This window comes from Ambystoma mexicanum, chromosome 11 (assembly GCF_040938575.1).
Source record: "Ambystoma mexicanum isolate Mex_15411 chromosome 11, UKY_AmexF1_1, whole genome shotgun sequence".
In the NCBI taxonomy this organism is placed as follows: domain Eukaryota; kingdom Metazoa; phylum Chordata; class Amphibia; order Caudata; family Ambystomatidae; genus Ambystoma; species Ambystoma mexicanum.
The window spans coordinates 29,254,736-29,278,869 of NC_090934.1; the positions used below are offsets into that span (position 1 = coordinate 29,254,736).

The window sequence follows — 24,134 nt, forward strand, 5'->3', positions numbered from 1 at the left end:
GGATATCATCCATATAAACCCAAACCGAGATGCCAATCAAGTCGCTGAAGATGTGATCCATGAACCGCTGGAAGACGGCCGGGGCATTACACAACCCGAAGGGCATTACCCTGTATTCGTAATGCCCAAATGGAGTCTTAAAGGCCGTCTTCCACTCGTCGCCCTCCTTGATTCTGACCAAATGGTAGGCTCCGCGAAGGTCTAGTTTGGTGAACTCCCTGGCTGACCGTAATGACTCCATGATGTTTCGAATCAAAGGTAACGGGTACCTGTCTTTAAGGGTGATGTCATTCAATTGACGATAATCGATACATGGCCGTAGAGTGCCCTCCTTCTTCTTCACGAAAAACAGCGGGAATCCCGCGGGGGATTTAGAAGGTACGATGTATCCTTTCTTGACACATTCATCCAAGTAGTTCCGAAGTACCAGTCTTTCGGTCTGGGTCAAGGAATAAACCTTCCCATGTGGGATCACCGCACCCGGGATCAGGTCAATGGAGCAATCAAAAGTTCTGTGAGGTGGAAGGGGTATGTCTCCAGGTTCAGAAAATACTGTCCTCAGGTCAGCATACGCATGTGGAATCAGGGACAAGGAGCACAAACCAAGCGGGTTCTTACCGGTGGTAAGAGAGGTTGAGGTAGGTGGCTTCAATGACGTGCCGGAACCACAACATTCCTGAATACAAAGAGCAGAGGTAAACACTAGAATACGAGACTCCCAATTGATCGAGGGATTGTGTCGCTGAAGCCAAGGTAATCCCAACACCACTTGATATGAAGGCGATTTGATGACATCGAGAGCGATCTCCTCCTCATGAGCCTCGATTCGCAATAGCATGCCAACAGTATGCAATCGAATAGGTCCGGAAGACAAAGGTGTACCATCAATGACCTCCACAGGTATCGCATTTCTTCTGGTGAGCAATGGTATGCCGTTGTTGATGGCGAATTCCTTGTCGATATAATTACCGGAAGCCCCACAGTCCAATAATCCATGGACATCAATTGTCTTCTCCTGCCACTTCAGACTGATTTGCAAAATCATCAAGACGGCTGGCTGCATAGGCGGAAACGCCGTACTGGCACAAGAAAGGACTTGTAGCAAAGAAGAACCTGTCGTGGCCTTTCCAATAGACGACAGGCCTCCTAGTTTCCCCCTTTCTTGATAGGGCGCAAAGGACAGGTACTCAGATAGTGACCGGCAGCTCCACAGTATAGACACAATCGCAGTCTTCTTCTGCGCTTCTTCTCTTCTTCTGATAAGGGACCCCTTACTGCGCCTAATTGCATTGGTTCGGTAGAGGAATCCGAAGGTACTGGCAATCCAGTCGGTAGGGTTGATGGCCTGGGGAACACCTTCTCAAACCGACGTCTCTCACCCTTTCTCTCGGCCAATCTCTGGTCTATCCTCAAAACCTGTTCAATAAGTTTCTGTAGATCTTCGGGTTCAGGAATGTGCAACAACTCGTCCTTGTATTCCTCTCTTAATCCCCGGCGAAACAAGGTCTTCTGTGTTATCTCTGGCCATAGGGAATCAGTCGCTAGTTGACGAAAACAGCTGATATAAGTTATTATATCGGAATTTGCCTGTTGAAAGTCCATCAATAGATTCTGTGCTGTGGAAGCCAGATTAGGAGACTGAAAAACATCCAAGAACGCTTTTTCAAAGGCCAAGAAATCGCCAAGAATGGGGCTATTAGTCACAACCAGGGGTGTAGCCCAAGCAAGAGCATTCCCAGATAAATTGCCCAAAATGTAGCCGATCTTGGCTTTATCATTGTTGAAATGAGTCGAACGGTAGAGGAAATGTATCCGACAATGATTGCAGAATTCACCCACACGTCTGGGGTCTCCATCGAACTTGATGGGTGCGGTGTGGGCCATGGTGTTTTCAGACTGTGGAGATGCCCCTATGTTCTGTGTCACCATTTGACGTAAAGCCACGTTCTCCTGACGGAGTGCTGTCATCTCAGCACGAAGAGCTTGTACTTCAATACGAAGACCTGGGTCCTCTTCCATCTCAGTGTCCGAAGTATCCGAAGGCAGGCGTCTCAATCTGTTATAGAGTGCGTCACGAGGACGTTGCGTACCTGTTCGTCTGGTTGAAGACCTTGATGATGATGCCAGGCTGTCAGGAGACCTGCGTGAATGTGGTTGATGACGCGAGAAGCCAGCCCAGCTCCCGCCCGAATGGAACCGGGTTGGAGATGAACCAGCTCCCAACGCCACGAGTCTGCTCACCCCTGATTAACGTGGCGTCAGGACAGTGCACGCACTGACAGGGGGAGCCTTTCCAGATGACGATACTGAGTCCCAAGGAAGACTGGATCCGGAAGATGGAAGTCCCAAGGAAGACTGGATCCGGAAGACGGAAGTCCCAAGGAAGACTGGATCCGGAAGATGGAAGTACCAAGGGAGAGGACACAGTGGAGATTGGTAGGAGACAGGATCCGGGAAGGAAGGTAGAAGAATGGCTCACAAGGTTGAAAGTGCAGGCAGACAAGGTACAAGGGCAAGGACCAACTAATAACCTCAGGGGAACCACCCAACTCAGAAGGGGGGAAAAGGGAACCACCCTACCACAGGACAAGGGAAGGAAGGACAAGGCAAGGCAACTGCAGATGTACCCGAGGGTACCAGGAACAAGGAGGACAGGAGTCAGGTAACAGGTAAGGACCCGAGGGTACCAGGAACAAGGAGGACAGGAGTCAGGTAACAGGTAAGATAGGCACAAGGAACCGGCGAGGAAACACGATCCTCATCAAACCGCGTTGAGACGCAGTTTGAATGAACGACCCGGCTCCTTAAATAGGACTGCCAACCCCTAGGAGGCTTGGAACGCAAGCCGAGCCGATTCCCAAGCGTTGGTTGGCTCGGAGAGAGGCGTGGACCGCAAGGTCCGCCAAAGCGAGTACTCCGTGCAGCGCGCATGCGCGAAGAGCGCGGAATGGCCGCCCGCGCATGCGCTGACCAACCTGCCCAGGAAACCCGGAAGCGCGCGATGACCAGAACAACCCAGGAACCCCTAAGCGAAAGCGCGGGTACAGCCTCCAGGACGGGGCGCGCCGCTTCAAGTAAGTGGACCCCAATACGGGCGGCGTGACACTGAGCAACTGGGAAGCCCCCACAAGTAGCTCCACCTGCTGACACCTGTGCAACTGGTGAGCCCCCACAAGTAGCTGCAGCTGCTGACACCTGAGCAACTGGGGAGCCCAGACAAGTAGCTGCACCTGCTGACACCTCTGCAACTGGGGAGCCCTGACAAGTAGCTGCACCTGCTGACACCTCTGCAACTGGGGAGCCCAGACAAGTAGCCCACCTGCTAACACCTGTGCAACTGGGGAGCCCCCACAAGTAGCCTGTAGCTGCTGACACCTATGCAACTGGTGAACCCCCACTAGTAGCTGCACCACCTGAGCAACTGGGTAGCCCTCACAAGTAGCTGCAGCTGCGGACACCTGGGCAACTGGCGAGCCCTGACAAGTAGCTGCACCTGCTGACAATTGAGCAACTGGGAAGCCCCCACAAGTAGCTGCACCTGCTGATACCTGAGCAACTGGGGAGCCCCCACAAGTAGCTGCAGCTGCTGACACCCATGCCTCTGGTGAGCCCTGACAAGTAGCTGCATCTGCTGACACTTGAGCAACTGGTGAACCCCACAAGTAGCTGCACCTGACACCTGAGCAACTGGGGAGGCCCCACAAGTAGCTGCACCTGCTGACACCTGTCCATCTGGCGAGCCCTGACAAGTAGCTGCGTCTGCTGACACCTGAGCAACTGGTGAGACCCCTCAAGTAGCTGCAGCTGCTGACACCCGTGCATCTGGAGAGCCCTGACAAGTAGCTGCGTCTGCTGACACCTGAGCAACTGGTGAGACCCCTCAAGTAGCTGCAGCTACTGACACCCGTGCATCTGGCGAGCCCTGACAAGTAGCTACATCTGCTGACACCTGTGCATCTGGTGAACCCCCCACTAGTAGCTGCACCTGCTGACACCTGAGCAAATGGGGAGCCCTGACAAGTAGCTGCACCTGCTGACACCTGTGCAACTGGTGAGCCCCCACAAGTAGCTGCAGCTGCTGACACCTGAGCAACTGGGGAGCCCAGACAAGTAGCCCACCTGCTGACACCTGGGCAACTGGCGAGCCCTGACAAGTAGCCCACCTGCTAACACCTGTGCAACTGGGGAGCCCCCACAAGTAGCCTGTAGCTGCTGACACCAGTGCAACTGGTGAACTCCCACTAGTACCTGCACCTGCTGACACCTGAGCAACTGGGGAGTCCCTCCCCCACAAGTAGCTGCACCTGCTGACACCTGTGCAACTGGTGAGCCCCCACAAGTAGCTGCAGCTGCTGACAACTGAGCAACTGGGGAGCCCAGACAAGTAGCCCACCTGCTGACACCTGGACACTGGCGAGCCCTGACAAGTAGCCCACCTGCTAACACCTGTGCAACTGGGGAGCCCCCACAAGTAGCCTGTAGCTGCTGACACCTGTGCAACTGGTGAACCCCCACTAGTAGCTGCACCACCTGAGCAACTGGGGAGCCCTCACAAGTAGCTGCAGCTGCGGACACCTGGGCAACTGGCGAGCCCTTACAAGTAGCTGCACCTGCTGACACTTGAGCAACTGGGAAGCCCCCACAAGTAGCTGCAGCTGCTGATACCTGAGCAACTGGGGAGCCCCCACAAGTAGCCTGTAGCTGCTGACACCAGTGCAACTGGTGAACTCCCACTAGTAGCTGCACCTGCTGACACCTGAGCAACTGGGAAGCCCCCATAAGTAGCTGCACCTGCTGATACCTGAGCAACTGGGGAGCCCCCACAAGCAGCCTGTAGCTGCTGACACCAGTGCAACTGGTGAACTCCCACTAGTAGCTGCACCTGCTGACACTTGAGCAACTGGTGAACCCCACAAGTCGCCTGTAACTGCCGACACCTGTGCAACTGGTGAACCCCCACTAGTAGCTGCACCTGCTGACACCTGAGCAACTGGGGAGCCCCCACAACTAGCTGCACCTGCTGACACCTCTGCAACCGGTGAGCCCCCACAAGTAGCTGCAGCTACTGACACCCATGCATCTGGTGAGCCCCACAAATCGCCTGTAGCTGCTGACACCTGTGCAACTGATGAACCCCCAATAGTAGCTGCAGCTGCTGACACCTGAGTAACTGGTGAGCCCCCACAAGTAGCTGCAGCTGCTGACACCCCGTGCATATGGGGAGCCCCACAAGTCGCCTGTAGCTGCTGACACCTGAGCAACTGGGGAGCCCCCACAAGTAGCTGCACCTGCTGACACCTGTGCAACTCGGGAGCCCCCACGAGTAGCCTGTAGCTGCTGACACCAGTGCAACTGGTGAACTCCCACTAGTACCTGCACCTGCTGACACCTGAGCAAATGGGGAGCCCCCACAAGTAGCTGCACCTGCTGACACCTGTGCAACTGGTGAGCCCCCACAAGTAGCTGCAGCTGCTGACACCTGAGCAACTGGGGAGCCCAGACAAGTAGCCCACCTGCTGACACCTGGGCAACTGGCGAGCCCTGACAAGTACCCCACCTGCTAACACCTGTGCAACTGGGGAGCCCCCACAAGTAGCCTGTAGCTGCTGACACCTGTGCAACTGGTGAACCCCCACTAGTAGCTGCACCACCTGAGCAACTGGGGAGCCCTCACAAGTAGCTGCAGCTGCGGATACGTGGACTCGTGCTGTGCCTTATAGTCGCCAATAGACTACAATTGACCTGTTCCTCAATCTGTGCTGTACCCTATGGTTGCCATTAGACTTTACCTGATTTGTGCCTCAATTTGTGTTGTGCCTTATAGTCGCCAATAGACTACAATTGACCTGTGCCTCAATCTGTGCTGTGCCCTATGGTTGCCATCAGACTTTACCTGATTTGTGCCTCAATTTGTGTTGTGCCTTATAGTCGCCAATAGACTACAATTGACCTGTGCCTCAATCTGTGCTGTACCCTATGGTTGCCATCAGACTTTACCTGATTTGTGCCTCAATTTGTGTTGTGCCTTATAGTCGCCAATAGACTACAATTGACCTGTGCCTCAATCTGTGCTGTGCCCTATGGTTGCCATCAGACTTTACCTGATTTGTGCCTCAATTTGTGTTGTGCCTTATGGTCGCCAATAGACTACAGTTGACCTTTGCCTTAATCTGTGCTGCTGCAGATAGTACTTCACCTGACTTGTGCCCCTGCCCTATGGTTGTCATTAGGTATAACACTGCCCTAGCCACTTTATATACTTCAATGTGCTTCTAGTCGCCCTGACACACTTAGGTGACACACTACCTAGCTAGCCTTCTACACTTGCCTATTTTGCCACTGCTTTGCCCACATAGAACCTAGCCTGGTTCTCGCCTAGATCACCTAACTGCCAATATACAGGTCTCTTTACAGACTGCTCAGACCTCTCTGGCACCGAACCACCAGCTACACGCCCTTGCATGCAACCTAGTCCACGCCCTTAGTTTGAACCTGGACTTTCCCACCCTCTCATCCCTGTCCACTACCAGAATGAAAATCACCCATTACCAATCTCTACACATTGCTCTGAGCCTCCTTACCACCATGGCATTTGCAACCGCGGACTCACACCCTGCTAAAGACAGAAACATGAGACTGAGGGCAAGACTGTCCTGTCTTCATGAACCATCTTCCTACCACAATCACAGAGGATATATCGATCTAGCAAACAAACGTTCGCAATACCCCAAACCTACCACCCCTCGCCCTGTTCCTATATCTACTAACCAGCCACCGTCACAAAGAGTTGCCCCCACTAAAAATAAACAACCCCCCTCGACTCAACCAACTAGTACCTTATCAATAATTGGATCTCTCATTAATGCAAGATCCATGGTCGCCCATGCTACTGAGATCTCGGACACCCTAACTAATGAAAACTTAGACCTATTAGTCATAACCGAAACATGGCTCCATGACGCGGCTGGCCCTGCCATCATGCTAGCTATACCAGACGGCTACCAACTACTAAGAGTCGATAGACCTAACACTAAAGGTGGCGGCCTAGCCATCATTCATAAAGCTACCTTACCTATCAAACTAGCTACTACCCTGATATTCTCATCTTGTGAACTCCTTACTGCCAAATTGCACCTCTCTTGCAACCGGACTCTCACCTTGCATGTTATCTACAGACCTCCTGGACCATTGGGAACCTTTGAAGACGACATAACCAGTATCATAACCAACAATACTAAAGACCATGCTCAAATACTATTACTGGGAGACTTTAACCTGGGCTTTAATGACAGCAACGACAAACATGCCCTATCTGTCGCCTCACTCCTGAATGACTACGCCCTATCTCAAAAAGTCTCCTCTCCTACTCATGCCAAAGGTAGAACCCTAGACTGGGTTGCTGATCGGAACTGTAACATCAGCATTACCAACATAATACCACAATCCTGGACCGACCACCACTTAATTGTATTCAATGCCTCACTAGACCTTATCCGGCCCAAACCTATACTCATGGCCCCGCCACTTCCCACCAGAAGTAAAAAAGACATCACATCAGAACAACTCCTACCCCACCTTCTCCCTACTCTCAATAACTTAGACAACATCACAGACCCTACGTCGCTTGTAGAAGCTTACAACAGCTCTATGATCAAGGCACTTGACTCGATTGCCCCTACCAAGCTGCGCAAAAGCAAACAACTCTGTCACCTTAACAACTGGTTCACGCCATACCTGAAAGACCTTAGAATCCAAAAAAGAAAGTTGCAGTCTATCTGGCAACACTCACCCACTGAGGAGAACAAAACCAAATTAGCCACCCTCGCCAAACAGTATAAAAAGGAAATCAAAAGCACTAAAAGAAACACCTTCAATGACAGAATCTCCAAAGCCAAATCAGACACTAAGGAGCTATTTTCCATCCTCCGTGAAATGGAAACACCCATAACCCCACCTGACAACATTCCTAAAAACAAGCCCTGGTGCACTAATATACAAAATGCCCTGGCGGATAAAATCAGCCTGCTCCAATCTAAAATTGCTAACAAAAAAGCTTCCTTGCTACTGCCTACAGAACCCATATTGCAACCTCAGCTCCTCCCAAACCAATCTAACACCCCTCACCCATTTAGCTTCAGAAAAATATCCATATTGGAGACAGAAAAAATCATACTATCTCTAAAACCCTCCAACTGTAAAGGTGACAACTGTCCGGCCCAAATTATAAAAGATGCAGCTCGAGACCTAGCACCCTTCATTTCGAAACTCATTAATGCATCCTTTAAGTCTAATCTAGTACCTAACAACCTCAAACAATCCTGGGTGCTTCCCTTGCTAAAAAAACAAACACTTGACCCTGCTATACCAACTAACTACAGACCCATCACTACTGTCCCTTTCTTACTTAAAATTATAGACAGAGTAGCATACCTGCAAATCCAGGACTACTTAGAAACTAACAATTTACTAGGATCACGGCAATCTGGCTTCCGTCCCCTTCATGGCACTGAAACAGCCTTGATTGACCTCAAGACCCAAATTGACGAGTTGAAGGACAATGGTAAAACAGCGATGCTACTCCTCCTTGACCTATCTGCGGCCTTCGACTTGGTAGATCATGCAGTCTTATGCAATCACCTAAGCTCAGCCGCTCATTTCTCAAGTGATGCCATAACCTGGGTACAATCCTTCCTTGCAAACCGGACAATGAGAGTCTTCTCCCCCTCAGCAGCCGCTGATCCCATACAAGTTTCATGCGGTGTCCCCCAAGGATCATGTGTTTCTCCGACGTTGTATAACATCTTTACTAAGCCCCTGTTTGATAAGCTGGACAGACTGGGTGTTGTCTACACTAATTACGCAGATGACACTCAGATTCTAATCCCCCTTTCGGGTAACTTCTTGGAAGACACAGACTTAGTAAATAAGATATATCTCCTCATTCAGGCTTGGATGGCATCCCATGGCCTCTGCCTGAACGACGACAAGACTGAGCTACTGATCATTGGCTCAGCGTTGGCTATCAAAAAACTTGACCCTAACTATGCCTCATTTAACATCGACAATAACGTCATCAAAGTGATGCCTGCAGTCAAAACCCTCGGGGTTTATCTTGACTCAACGCTCACCTTCAAAAAACAAACAAACTCTCTAGCATCCTCCACGGCATATACTTGCAAATTGATCCGAGCATGTAGACCTTTTCTAACTGAGACTAGCTGCATCACATTAGCCAATGCTCTCATCATATCCAAGCTGGATTACTGCAATGCCCTCTATGCAGGCTCTAACAAGTATATCCTTGACAAACTACAAACTCTCCAAAATAACGCTATCAGAGTAGCTTTAAATATTCCTAACAGAGCCCACATCTCCACCTTTAGGAAAAATATCCATTGGCTAAAAATCAAAGACAGGATCACCCTCAAAATACTCTCCCTCACATCCAAATGTCTTAACAACATTGCCCCCCTTATCTGGCCAATAGAATCCACAGGAGAACCTCAAACCATCCCACTAGACTGACCAACACCTTCACCTTAGTGATGCCTAGATACAAAAAGAGTACAGCCGGCGGCTCTAGTTTCCCAATCATAGCTGCGCAAACTTGGAACAAACTCCCTTTGGATCTCAGAATGGACCAACCTTACTCTAGTTTCAGGCGAAAAGTCCTCACTTGGATCCATGCCAATGACACTTAGCTTGACCTTCCCCCCCCACATAGACACTAGACGTCTGCAACCAGCTGAATGACATCCGATCAACTAGACTGAACCGTAGTTCCGCATTTTTTCTTCTTTTCCTTCTGCTTTCCTTCTATACTTACCTTTGATCTAACGTGAACTGTATAAACTGCACTTTTCTTGATTTAACTGCGAACTGCATAAATTGTATTTCTCCTGTAACTAAGTTCTTAAGTAATCTTGTACTGTTTGCGCCCAGCTACCCCTTCGGGTTTGGTTCTGCGCTATACCAAATAAACAAACAAACAAACAAACAAACTGGCGAGCCCAGACAAGTAGCTGCACCTGCTGACACTTGAGCAACTGGGAAGCCCCCACACGTAGCTGCACCTGCTGATATCTGAGCAACTGGGGAGCCCCCACGAGTAGCCTGTAGCTGCTGACACCAGTGCAACTGGTGAACTCCCACTAGTACCTGCACCTGCTGACACCTGAGCAAATGGGGAGCCCCCACAAGTAGCTGCAGCTGCTGACACCTGAGCAACTGGGGAGCCCAGACAAGTAGCCCATCTGCTGACACCTGGGCAAATGGCGAGCCCTGACAAGTACCCCACCTGCTAACACCTGTGCAACTGGGGAGCCCCCACAAGTAGCCTGTAGCTGCTGACACCTGTGCAACTGGTGAACCCCCACTAGTAGCTGCACCACCTGAGCAACTGGGGAGCCCCCACAAGTAGCTGCAGCTGCGGACAACTGGGCAACTGGGGAGCCCAGACAAGTAGCCCACCTGCTGACACCTGGACAACTGGCGAGCCCTGACAAGTAGCCCACCTGCTAACACCTGTGCAACTGGGGAGCCCCCACAAGTAGCCTGTAGCTGCTGACACCTGTGCAACTGGTGAACCCCCATTAGTAGCTGCACCACCTGAGCAACTGGGGAGCCCTCACAAGTAGCTGCAGCTGCGGACACCTGGGCAACTGGCGAGCCCTTACAAGTAGCTGCACCTGCTGACACTTGAGCAACTGGGAAGCCCCCACAAGTAGCTGCACCTGCTGATACCTGAGCAACTGGGGAGCCCCCACAAGTAGCCTGTAGCTGCTGACACCAGTGCAACTGGTGAACTCCCACTAGTAGCTGCACCTGCTGACACCTGAGCAACTGGGAAGCCCCCACAAGTAGCTGCACCTGCTGATACCTGAGCAACTGGGGAGCCCCCACAAGTAGCCTGTAGCTGCTGACACCAGTGCAACTGGTGAACTCCCACTAGTAGCTGCACCTGCTGACACTTGAGCAACTGGTGAACCCCACAAGTCGCCTGTAACTGCAGACACCTGTGCAACTGGTGAACCCCCACTAGTAGCTGCACCTGCTGACACCTGAGCAATCGGGGAGCCCCCACAACTAGCTGCACCTGCTGACACCTCTGCAACTGGTGAGCCCCCACAAGTAGCTGCAGCTACTGACACCCATGCATCTGGTGAGCCCCACAAGTCGCCTGTAGCTGCTGACACCTGTGCAACTGATGAACCCCCAATAGTAGCTGCAGCTGCTGACACCTGAGTAACTGGTGAGCCCCCACAAGTAGCTGCAGCTGCTGACACCCCGTGCATTTGGGGAGCCCCACAAGTCGCCTGTAGCTGCTGACACCTGAGCAACTGGGGAGCCCCCACAAGTAGCTGCACCTGCTGACACATGTGCAACTGGGGAGCCCCCACGAGTAGCCTGTAGCTGCTGACACCAGTGCAACTGGTGAACTCCCACTAGTACCTGCACCTGCTGACACCTGAGCAAATGGGGAGCCCCCACAAGTAGCTGCAGCTGCTGACACCTGAGCAACTGGGGAGCCCAGACAAGTAGCCCACCTGCTGACACCTGGACAACTGGCGAGCCCTGACAAGTAGCCCACCTGCTAACACCTGTGCAACTGGGGAGCCCCCACAAGTAGCCTGTAGCTGCTGACACCTGTGCAACTGGTGAACCCCCACTAGTAGCTGCACCACCTGAGCAACTGGGGAGCCCTCACAAGTAGCTGCAGCTGCGGACACGTGGGCAACTGGCGAGCCCTGACAAGTAGCTGCACCTGCTGACACTTGAGCAACTGGGAAGCCCCCACAAGTAGCTGCACCTGCTAACACCTATGCAACTGGGGAGCCCCACAAGTAGCTGAAGCTGCTGACACCCGTGCATCTGGCTAGCCCTGACAAGTAGCTGCGTCTGCTGACACTTGAGCAACTGGCGAGACCCCACAAGTAGCTGCAGCTGCTGACACCCGTGCATCTGGCGAGCCCTGACAAGTAGCTGCGTCTGCTGACACCTGAGCAACTGGTGAGCACCCACAAGTAGCTGCACCTGCTGACACCTGAGCAAATGGGGAGCCCTGACAAGTAGCTGCACCTGCTGACACCTCTGCAACTGGGGAGCCCTGACAAGAAGCTGCACCTGCTGACACCTGAGCAACTGGGGAGCCCTGACAAGTAGCTGCACCTGCTAACACCTGTGCAACTGGGGAGCGCCCACAAGTAGCTGCAGCTGCTGACACATGTGCATCTGGCGAGCCCTAACAAGAAGCTGCACCTGCTGACACCTGTGCAACTGGTGAGCACGCACAAGTAGCTGCAGCTGCTGACCTTGTGCATCTGGTGAGCCCTGACAAGTAGCTGCACCTGCTGACATGTGTGCAACTGGTGAGCCCCCACAAGTAGCTGCAGCTGCTGACACCTGTGCATCTGGTGAGCCCTGACAAGTAGCTGCACCTGCTGACACATGTGCAACTGGTGAGCCCCCACAAGTAGCTGCAGCTGCTGACACCTGTGCATCTGACGAGCCCTGACAAGTAGCTGCGTCTGCTGACACCTGTGCAACTGGTAAACCCCAAGTAGCTGCAGCTGCAGACACCTGTGCATCTGGTGAGCCCTGACAAGCAGCTGCGTCTGCTGACACCTGAGCAACTGGTGAGCACGCACAAGTAGCTGCAGCTGCTGACCTTGTGCATCTGGCAAGCTCTGACAAGTAGCTGCACCTGCTGACACCTGTGCAACTGGTGAGCCCCCACAAGTATCTGCAGCTGCTGACACCTGTGCATCTGGTGAGCCCTGACAAGTAGCTGCACCTGCTGACATGTGTGCAACTGGTGAGCCCCCACAAGTAGCTGCAGCTGCTGACACCTGTGCATCTGGTGAGCCCTGACAAGTAGCTGCACCTGCTGGCATGTGTGCAACTGGTGAGCCCCCACAAGTAGCTGCAGCTGCTGACACCTGTGCATCTGGCAAACCCTGACAAGTAGCTGCACCTGCTGACAACTGTGCATCTGGGGAGCCCCGCAAGTCGCCTGTAGCTGCTGACACCTGTGCAACTGGTGAACCCCCACTAGTAGCTGCACCTGCTGACACCTGTGCAACTGGGGAGCCCTGACAAGTAGCTGCACCTGCTGACACCTGTGCAACTTGGGAGCCCTGACAAGTAGCTGCACCTGCTGACACCTGTGCAACTGGGGAGCCCTGACAAGTAGCTGCACCTGCTGGCACCTCTGCAACTGGGGAGCCCTGACAAGTAGCTGCACCTGCTGACCCCTGAGCAACTGGGGAGCCCCCACAAGTAGCTGCACCTGCTAACACCTATGCAACTGGGGAGCCCCCACAAGTAGCTGCAGCTGCTGACACCTGTGCATCTGGCAAGCCCTGACAAGTAGCTGCGTCTGCTGACACCTGAGCAACTGGTGAGCCCCCACAAGTAGCTGCAGCTGCTGACACCCGTGCATCTGGCGAGCCCTGACAAGTAGCTGTGTCTGCTGACACCTGAGCAACTGGGGAGACCCCACAAGCAGCTGCAGGTGCTGACACCCATGCATCTGACGAGCCCTGACAAGTAGCTGCGTCTGCTGACACCTGAGCAACTGGTGAGCACCCACAAGTAGCTGCAGCTGCTGACACCCGTGCATCTGGCGAGCCCTGACAAGTAGCTACACCTGCTGACACCTGTGCAACTGGGGAGCCCCCACAAGTAGCCTGTAGCTGCTGACACCAGTGCAACTGGTGAACTCCCACTAGTACCTGCACCTGCTGACACCTGAGCAAATGGGGAGCCCCCACAAGTAGCTGCAGCTGCTGACACCTGAGCAACTGGGGAGCCCAGACAAGTAGCCCACCTGCTGACACCTGGGCAACTGGCGAGCCCTGACAAGTACCCCACCTGCTAACACCTGTGCAACTGGGGAGCCCCCACAAGTAGCCTGTAGCTGCTGACACCAGTGCAACTGGTGAAATCCCACTAGTAGCTGCACCTGCTGACACCTGAGCAAATGGGGAGCCCCCACAAGTAGCTGCACCTGCTGACACCTGTGCAACTGGTGAGCCCCCACAAGTAGCTGCAGCTGCTGACACCTGAGCAACTGGGGAGCCCAGACAAGTAGCCCACCTGCTGACACCTGGGCAACTGGCGAGCCCTGACAAGTACCCCACCTGCTAACACCTGTGCAACTGGGGAGCCCCCACAAGTAGCCTGTAGCTGCTGACACCTGTGCAACTGGTGAACCCCCACTAGTAGCTGCACCACCTGAGCAACTGGGGAGCCCTCACAAGTAGCTGCAGCTGCGGACACCTGGGCAACTGGCGAGCCCAGACAAGTAGCTGCACCTGCTGACAATTGAGCAACTGGGAAGCCCCCACAAGTAGCTGCACCTGCTGATATCTGAGCAACTGGGGAGCACCCACAAGTAGCCTGTAGCTGCTGACACCAGTGCAACTGGTGAACTCCCACTAGTAGCTGCACCTGCTGACACCTGAGCAACTGGTGAGACCCCACAAGTAGCTGCAGCTGCTGACACCCATGCATCTGGCGAGCCCTGAGAAGTAGCTGCGTCTGCTGACACCTGAGCAACTGGTGAGACCCCACAAGTAGCTGCAGCTGCTGACACCCGTGCATCTGGCGAGCCCTGACAAGTAGCTACACCTGCTGACACCTGTGCATCTGGTGAACCCCCCACTAGTAGCTGCACCTGCTGACACCTGAGCAAATGGGGAGCCCTGACAAGTAGCTGCACCTGCTGACACCTGAGCAACTGGGGAGCCCCCACAAGTAGCTGCACCTGCTAACACCTGTACAACTGTGGAGCCCCCACAAGTAGCCTGTAGCTGCTGACACCAGTGCAACTGGTGAACTCCCACTAGTACCTGCACCTGATGACACCTGAGCAACTGGGAAGCCCCCACAAGTAGCTCCACCTGCTGACACCTGTGCAACTGGTGAGCTCCCACAAGTAGCTGCAGCTGCTGACACCTGAGCAACTGGGGAGCCCAGACAAGTAGCTGCACCTGCTGACACCTCTGCAACTGGGGAGCCCTGACAAGTAGCTGCACCTGCTGACACCTCTGCAACTGGGGAGCCCAGACAAGTAGCCCACCTGCTGATACCTGGGCAACTGGCGAGCCCTGACAAGTAGCCCACCTGCTAACACCTGTGCAACTGGGGAGCCCCCACAAGTAGCCTGTAGCTGCTGACACCTATGCAACTGGTGAACCCCCACTAGTAGCTGCACCACCTGAGCAACTGGGTAGCCCTCACAAGTAGCTGCAGCTGCGGACACCTGGGCAACTGGCGAGCCCTGACAAGTAGCTGCACCTGCTGACAATTGAGCAACTGGGAAGCCCCCACAAGTAGCTGCACCTGCTGATACCTGAGCAACTGGGGAGCCCCCACAAGTAGCTGCAGCTGCTGACACCCATGCCTCTGGCGAGCCCTGACAAGTAGCTGCATCTGCTGACACTTGAGCAACTGGTGAACCCCACAAGTAGCTGCACCTGACACCTGAGCAACTGGGGAGGCCCCACAAGTAGCTGCACCTGCTGATACCTGTCCATCTGGCGAGCCCTGACAAGTAGCTGCGTCTGCTGACACCTGAGCAACTGGTGAGACCCCTCAAGTAGCTGCAGCTGCTGACACCCGTGCATCTGGCGAGCCCTGACAAGTAGCTGCGTCTGCTGACACCTGAGCAACTGGTGAGACCCCTCAAGTAGCTGCAGCTACTGACACCCGTGCATCTGGCGAGCCCTGACAAGTAGCTACATCTGCTGACACCTGTGCATCTGGTGAACCCCCCACTAGTAGCTGCACCTGCTGACACCTGAGCAAATGGGGAGCCCTGACAAGTAGCTGCACCTGCTGACACCTGTGCAACTGGTGAGCCCCCACAAGTAGCTGCAGCTGCTGACACCTGAGCAACTGGGGAGCCCAGACAAGTAGCCCACCTGCTGACACCTGGGCAACTGGCGAGCCCTGACAAGTAGCCCACCTGCTAACACCTGTGCAACTGGGGAGCCCCCACAAGTAGCCTGTAGCTGCTGACACCAGTGCAACTGGTGAACTCCCACTAGTACCTGCACCTGCTGACACCTGAGCAACTGGGGAGTCCCTCCCCCACAAGTAGCTGCACCTGCTGACACCTGTGCAACTGGTGAGCCCCCACAAGTAGCTGCAGCTGCTGACACCTGAGCAACTGGGGAGCCCAGACAAGTAGCCCACCTGCTGACACCTGGACAACTGGCGAGCCCTGACAAGTAGCCCACCTGCTAACACCTGTGCAACTGGGGAGCCCCCACAAGTAGCCTGTAGCTGCTGACACCTGTGCAACTGGTGAACCCCCACTAGTAGCTGCACCACCTGAGCAACTGGGGAGCCCACACAAGTAGCTGCAGCTGCGGACACCTGGGCAACTGGCGAGCCCTTACAAGTAGCTGCACCTGCTGACACTTGAGCAACTGGGAAGCCCCCACAAGTAGCTGCAGCTGCTGATACCTGAGCAACTGGGGAGCCCCCACAAGTAGCCTGTAGCTGCTGACACCAGTGCAACTGGTGAACTCCCACTAGTAGCTGCACCTGCTGACACCTGAGCAACTGGGAAGCCCCCACAAGTAGCTGCACCTGCTGATACCTGAGCAACTGGGGAGCCCCCACAAGTAGCCTGTAGCTGCTGACACCAGTGCAACTGGTGAACTCCCACTAGTAGCTGCACCTGCTGACACTTGAGCAACTGGTGAACCCCACAAGTCGCCTGTAACTGCCGACACCTGTGCAACTGGTGAACCCCCACTAGTAGCTGCACCTGCTGACACCTGAGCAACTGGGGAGCCCCCACAACTAGCTGCACCTGCTGACACCTCTGCAACTGGTGAGCCCCCACAAGTAGCTGCAGCTACTGACACCCATGCATCTGGTGAGCCCCACAAGTCGCCTGTAGCTGCTGACACCTGTGCAACTGATGAACCCCCAATAGTAGCTGCAGCTGCTGACACCTGAGTAACTGGTGAGCCCCCACAAGTAGCTGCAGCTGCTGACACCCCGTGCATATGGGGAGCCCCACAAGTCGCCTGTAGCTGCTGACACCTGAGCAACTGGGGAGCCCCCACAAGTAGCTGCACCTGCTGACACCTGTGCAACTCGGGAGCCCCCACGAGTAGCCTGTAGCTGCTGACACCAGTGCAACTGGTGAACTCCCACTAGTACCTGCACCTGCTGACACCTGAGCAAATGGGGAGCCCCCACAAGTAGCTGCACATGCTGACACCTGTGCAACTGGTGAGCCCCCACAAGTAGCTGCAGCTGCTGACACCTGAGCAACTGGGGAGCCCAGACAAGTAGCCCACCTGCTGACACCTGGGCAACTGGCGAGCCCTGACAAGTACCCCACCTGCTAACACCTGTGCAACTGGGGAGCCCCCACAAGTAGCCTGTAGCTGCTGACACCTGTGCAACTGGTGAACCCCCACTAGTAGCTGCACCACCTGAGCAACTGGGGAGCCCTCACAAGTAGCTGCAGCTGCGGACACGTGGGCAACTGGCGAGCCCAGACAAGTAGCTGCACCTGCTGACACTTGAGCAACTGGGAAGCCCCCACAAGTAGCTGCACCTGCTGATATCTGAGCAACTGGGGAGCCCCCACAAGTAGCCTGTAGCTGCTGACACCAGTGCAACTGGTGAACTCCCACTAGTAGCTGCACCTGCTGACACCTGAGCAAATGGGGAGCCCCCACAAGTAGCTGCACCTGCTGACACCTGTGCAACTGGTGAGCCCCCCACAAGTAGCTGCAGCTGCTGACACCTGAGCAACTGGGGAGCCTAGACAAGTAGCCCATCTGCTGACACCTGGGCAAATGGCGAGCCCTGATAAGTACCCCACCTGCTAACACCTGTGCAACTGGGGAGCCCCCACAAGTAGCCTGTAGCTGCTGACACCTGTGCAACTGGTGAACCCCCACTAGTAGCTGCACCACCTGAGCAACTGGGGAGCCCTCACAAGTAGCTGAAGCTGCGGACACCTGGGCAACTGGGGAGCCCAGACAAGTAGCCCACCTGCTAACACCTGTGCAACTGGGGAGCCCCCACAAGTAGCCTGTAGCTGCTGACACCTGTGCAACTGGTGAACCCCCACTAGTAGCTGCACCACCTGAGCAACTGGGGAGCCCTCACAAGTAGCTGCAGCTGCGGACACCTGGGCAACTGGCGAGCCCTTACAAGTAGCTGCACCTGCTGACACTTGAGCAACTGGGAAGCCCCGACAAGTAGCTGTACCTGCTGATACCTGAGCAACTGGGGAGCCCCCACAAGTAGCTGCACCTGCTGATACCTGAGCAACTGGGGAGCCCCCACAAGTAGCCTGTAGCTGCTGACACCAGTGCAACTGGTGAACTCCCACTAGTAGCTGCACCTGCTGACACTTGAGCAACTGGTGAACCCCACAAGTCGCCTGTAACTGCCGACACCTGTGCAACTGGTGAACCCCCACTAGTAGCTGCACCTGCTGACACTTGAGCAACTGGTGAACCCCACAAGTCGCCTGTAACTGCCGACACCTGTGCAACTGGTGAACCCCCACTAGTAGCTGCACCTGCTGACACCTGAGCAACTGGGGAGCCCCCACAACTAGCTGCACCTGCTGACACCTCTGCAACTGGTGAGCCCCCACAAGTAGCTGCAGCTACTGACACCCGTGCATCTGGTGAGCCCCACAAGTCGCCTGTAGCTGCTGACACCTGTGCAACTGATGAACCCCCAATAGTAGCTGCAGCTGCTGACACCTGAGTAACTGGTGAGCCCCCACAAGTAGCTGCAGCTGCTGACACCCCGTGCATATGGGGAGCCCCACAAGTCGCCTGTAGCTGCTGACACCTGAGCAACTGGGGAGCCCCCACAAGTAGCTGCACCTGCTGACACATGTGCAACTGGGGAGCCCCCACAAGTAGCCTGCAGCTGCTGACACCCGTGCATCTGGCGAACCATAACAAGTAGCTGCACCTGCTGACACTTGAGCAACTGGTGAACCCCACAAGTCGCCTGTAACTGCCGACACCTGTGCAACTGGTGAACCCCCACTAGTAGCTGCACCTGCTGACACCTGAGCAACTGGGGAGCCCCCACAACTAGCTGCACCTGCTGACACCTCTGCAACTGGTGAGTCCCCACAAGTAGCTGCAGCTACTGACACCCATGCATCTGGTGAGCCCCACAAGTCGCCTGTAGCTGCTGACACCTGTGCAACTGATGAACCCCCAATAGTAGCTGCAGCTGCTGACACCTGAGTAACTGGTGAGCCCCCACAAGTAGCTGCAGCTGCTGACACCCCATGCATATGGGGAGCCCCACAAGTCGCCTGTAGCTGCTGACACCTGAGCAACTGGGGAGCCCCCACAAGTAGCTGCACCTGCTGACACCTGTGCAACTGGGGAGCCCCCACGAGTAGCCTGTAGCTGCTGACACCAGTGCAACTGGTGAACTCCCACTAGTACCTGCACCTGCTGACACCTGAGCAAATGGGGAGCCCCCACAAGTAGCTGCACCTGCTGACACCTGTGCAACTGGTGAGCCCCCATAAGTAGCTGCAGCTGCTGACACCTGAGCAACTGGGGAGCCCAGACAAGTAGCCCACCTGCTGACACCTGGGCAACTGGCGAGCCCTGACAAGTACCCCACCTACTAACACCTGTGCAACTGGGGAGCCCCCACAAGTAGCCTGTAGCTGCTGACACCTGTGCAACTGGTGAACCCCACTAGTAGCTGCACCACCTGAGCAACTGGGGAGCCCTCACAAGTAGCTGCAGCTGCGGACACGTGGGCAACTGGCGAGCCCAGACAAGTAGCTGCACCTGCTGACACTTGAGCAACTGGGAAGCCCCCACAAGTAGCTGCACCTGCTGATATCTGAGCAACTGGGGAGCCCCCACAAGTAGCCTGTAGCTGCTGACACCAGTGCAACTGGTGAACTCCCACTAGTAGCTGCACCTTCTGACACCTGAGCAAATGGGGAGCCCCCACAAGTAGCTGCACCTGCTGACACCTGTGCAACTGGTGAGCCCCCACAAGTAGCTGCAGCTGCTGACACCTGAGCAACTGGGGAGCCCAGACAAGTAGCCCACCTGCTGACACCTGGGCAACTGGCGAGCCCTGACAAGTACCCACCTGCTAACACCTGTGCAACTGGGGAGCCCCCACAAGTAGCCTGTAGCTGCTGACACCTGTGCAACTGGTGAACCCCCACTAGTAGCTGCACCACCTGAGCAACTGGGGAGCCCTCACAAGTAGCTGCAGCTGCGGACACCTGGGCAACTGGCGAGCCCAGACAAGTAGCTGCACCTGCTGACACTTGAGCAACTGGGATCCCCACAAGTAGCTGCACCTGCTGATATCTGAGCAACTGGGGAGCCCCCACAAGTAGCCTGTAGCTGCTGACACCAGTGCAACTGGTGAACTCCCACTAGTAGCTGCACCTGCTGACACCTGAGCAACTGGTGAGACCCCACAAGTAGCTGCAGCTGCTGACACCCGTGCATCTGGCGAGCCCTGACAAGTAGCTGCGTCTGCTGACACCTGAGCAACTGGTGAGACCCCACAAGTAGCTGCAGCTGCTGACACCCGTGCATCTGGCGAGCCCTGACAAGTAGCTACACCTGCTGACACCTGTGCATCTGGTGAACCCCCCACTAGTAGCTGCACCTGCTGACACCTGAGCAAATGGGGAGCCCTGACAAGTAGCTGCACCTGCTGACACCTGAGCAACTGGGGAGCCCCCACAAGTAGCTGCACCTGCTAACACCTGTACAACTGGGGAGCCCCCACAAGTAGCCTGTAGCTGCTGACACCAGTGCAACTGGTGAACTCCCACTAGTACCTGCACCTGATGACACCTGAGCAACTGGGAAGCCCCCACAAGTAGCTCCACCTGCTGACACCTGTGCAACTGGTGAGCCCCCACAAGTAGCTGCAGCTGCTGACACCTGAGCAACTGGGGAGCCCAGACAAGTAGCTGCACCTGCTGACACCTCTGCAACTGGGGAGCCCTGACAAGTAGCTGCACCTGCTGACACCTCTGCAACTGGGGAGCCCAGACAAGTAGCCCACCTGCTGATACCTGGGCAACTGGCGAGCCCTGACAAGTAGCCCACCTGCTAACACCTGTGCAACTGGGGAGCCCCCACAAGTAGCCTGTAGCTGCTGACACCTATGCAACTGGTGAACCCCCACTAGTACCTGCACCACCTGAGCAACTGGGTAGCCCTCACAAGTAGCTGCAGCTGTGGACACCTGGGCAACTGGCGAGCCCTGACAAGTAGCTGCACCTGCTGACAATTGAGCAACAGGGAAGCCCCCACAAGTAGCTGCACCTGCTGATACCTGAGCAACTGGGGAGCCCCCACAAGTAGCTGCAGCTGCTGACACCCATGCCTCTGGTGAGCCCCCACAAGTAGCTGCAGCTGCTGACACCTGTGCAACTGGGGAGCCCTGACAAGTAGCTGCACCTGCTGACACCTGTGCAACTGGGGAGCCCTGACAAGTAGCCGCACCTGCTGACACCTGAGCAGCTGGGGAGCCCCCACAAGTAGCTGCAGCTGCTGACACCCGTGCATCTGGCGAGCCATGACAAGTAGCTGTGTCTGCTGATACCTGTGCATCTGGCGAGCCCTGACAAGTAGCTGCACCTGCTGACACCTGAGCATCTGGCGAGCCCTGACAAGTAGCTGCACCTGCTGCTGACACCTGGGAAACTGGTGAGCCCCCACAAGTAGCTGCAGCTGCTGACACCTGTGCAACTGGGGAGCCCTGACAAGTAGCTGCACCTGCTGACACCTGTGCAACTGGGGAGCCCTGACAAGTAGCCGTAAATGCTGACACCTGAGCAGCTGGGGAGCCCCCACAAGTAGCTGCAGCTGCTGACACCCGTGCATCTGGCGAGCCCTGACATGTAGCTGCGTCTGCTGATACCTGTGCATCTGGCGAGCCCTGACAAGTAGCTGCACCTGCTGACACCTGTGCAACTGGGGAGCCCTGACAAGTAGCTGCACCTGCTGACACCTGTGCAACTGGGGAGCCCTGACAAGTAGCCGTAAATGCTGACACCTGAGCAGCTGGGGAGCCCCCACAAGTAGCTGCAGCTGCTGACACCCGTGCATCTGGCGAGCCCTGACATGTAGCTGCGTCTGCTGATACCTGTGCATCTGGCGAGCCCTGACAAGTAGCTGCACCTGCTGACACCTGTGCAACTGGGGAGCCCTGACAAGTAGCTGCACCTGCTGACACCTGTGCAACTGGGGAGCCCTGACAAGTAGCCGTAAATGCTGACACCTGAGCAGCTGGGGAGCCCCCACAAGTAGCTGCAGCTGCTGACACCCGTGCATCTGGCGAGCCCTGACATGTAGCTGCGTCTGCTGATACCTGTGCATCTGGCGAGCCCTGACAAGTAGCTGCACCTGCTGACACCTCTGCAACTGGGGAGCCCTGACAAGTAGCTGCACCTGCTGACACCTCTGCAACTGGGGAGCCCAGACAAGTAGCTGCACCTGCTGACACCTGGGCATCTGGTGAACCCCCACAAGTACCTGCACCACCTGGGCAACTGGTGAGCCCCCAGATGTAGCCGCACCTGCTGACACCTGAGCAGCTGGGGAGCCCCCACAAGTAGCTTTACTAGTGCTTAACTGTGCCACTGGGGGGCTTTGCGAGTAACTGGGGGGCCCCTTGCAACTGGACGTTTCTTGTGTAACTGGAAGCCCACTCCCCCCCCCTTGGAAATGGGGGCATTCTTATATAACTGCATTAGGTCTCCGGAGACCCCCCCCCCCAGGTAAATAAATAAAGGGCCCTATTATGTAGAGGGAGGCCACCAGGATGGGTAGACTGAGACCCCCCCGCCCCCCTAATTAAATAGTATGATGAAATATGATATGGCATTTATAACGCGCCTGGACACAAGTGTTTCTAGGCGCGAAATGTGCTGGGGGTGGAGGGGGGCACCGTTGGAGCGTATTCTCGTGTTGCTTGGGCACCCACTTGTGTGATTGGGGGGCTACGATGAAACCCGAGACCCCTCTCCTGTAAGTGAAGCCCCCCCCCCCAGGGCCCCCGTGTAACTGGAGCCGCTGTGAAATCCGCTCGCCGGTCCCCGCTCCCCGGGGGCTTCGCCCCCCCCCTAAGCTGCGCGTGGCTGAGGGGCACCAGGTTTCTATAAATGATCCGATGAGGCAGGATCTGGGCCCTGGCCGGGGAGGGGCCCGGGGACAGCTGGCACCGCAGCTGGCCCAGGGCCCGGGGAGGGCTCCAGTTACTCGCGGTCCTTATTAGTTCCAGCGGCCCAGCCGGGGAGCCAGCATGTCCGGGCCGGAGCAGGGCGCCGAGGGGCCCGGGGGGCAGAGGTAAGGGGGATCAGGGGGCCTGGGGGGGGCAGAAGAAAGGGAGACGGGGGACGGCAGAGGTAAGAGGGGCCCAGGGGTGTGGGGGGCAGAAGAAAGGGGGGCCCGGGGGGCAGAGGTAAGGGGGATCGGGGGCCTGGGGGGGGGCAGAGGAAAGGGAGATCTGGGGGGCAGAGGCAAGGGGGATCAGGGGGCCTGGGGGGGCAGAGGGAAGGGATATCGGGTGGCAGAGGTAAGGGGGATCAGGGAGCCTGGGGGGGCAGAGGTAAGGAGGCTTCGAGGGTATGGGGGCAGAGGAAAGGGAGACCGGGAGGGGCAGAGGAAAGGGGGACGGGGGAGCTGAGGTAAGGGGGGCTGGGGGGGGCAGAGGCAAGGGGGGCCCGGGGGTGTATGGGGGCCGAGGAAAGGGAGACGGGGACGGCAGAGGTAAGAGGGGCCCAGGGGTGTGGGGGGCAGAAGAAAGGGGGGTCCGAGGGTGTGGGGGGCAGAGGAAAGGGGAACGGGGGAGCTGAGGTAAGGGGATCTGGGGGCAAGAGGTAAGGGGGATCGGGGGAGAGAGGTAAGGGGGATCAGGGGCAGAGGTAAAGGGGGGGCAGAGGTAAGAGGGGGACGGGGGAGCTGAGGTAAGTGGGACCAGGGGTCTGGGGGCAGAGGAAAGGGGGATCAGGGGCCAAGACGTTGACACTCAGAAGCGTGAGTGTGTGTGTGTGGGGGGGGGGGTGATGGAGACCCGCGGGATGGGAAAGAGGCCCGCCTGATTGGTGTTTGTGGAGGAGAACC

The 24,134-nt window shown here is 55.9% G+C and overlaps 1 protein-coding gene across 2 annotated transcripts in view; it reads left to right on the top strand.

Moving 5' to 3' along the window:
• The window catches only part of SYNC (syncoilin, intermediate filament protein), a 240,937-nt gene that overhangs the window by 103,061 nt on the left and 113,742 nt on the right, over positions 1 to 24,134 (top strand). Inside the window, exon 1 of one of the 2 annotated variants that reach the window (XM_069622459.1) lies at positions 23,192 to 23,357. The exons of the other annotated variant lie outside the window; for it this stretch is intronic. Coding sequence (XP_069478560.1) covers positions 23,314 to 23,357 — 44 coding nt within the window. The 5' untranslated portion in view covers positions 23,192 to 23,313. Of the gene's footprint in view, positions 1 to 23,191; positions 23,358 to 24,134 lie in introns of those variants that run through there. 2 annotated transcript variants of the gene reach the window in all.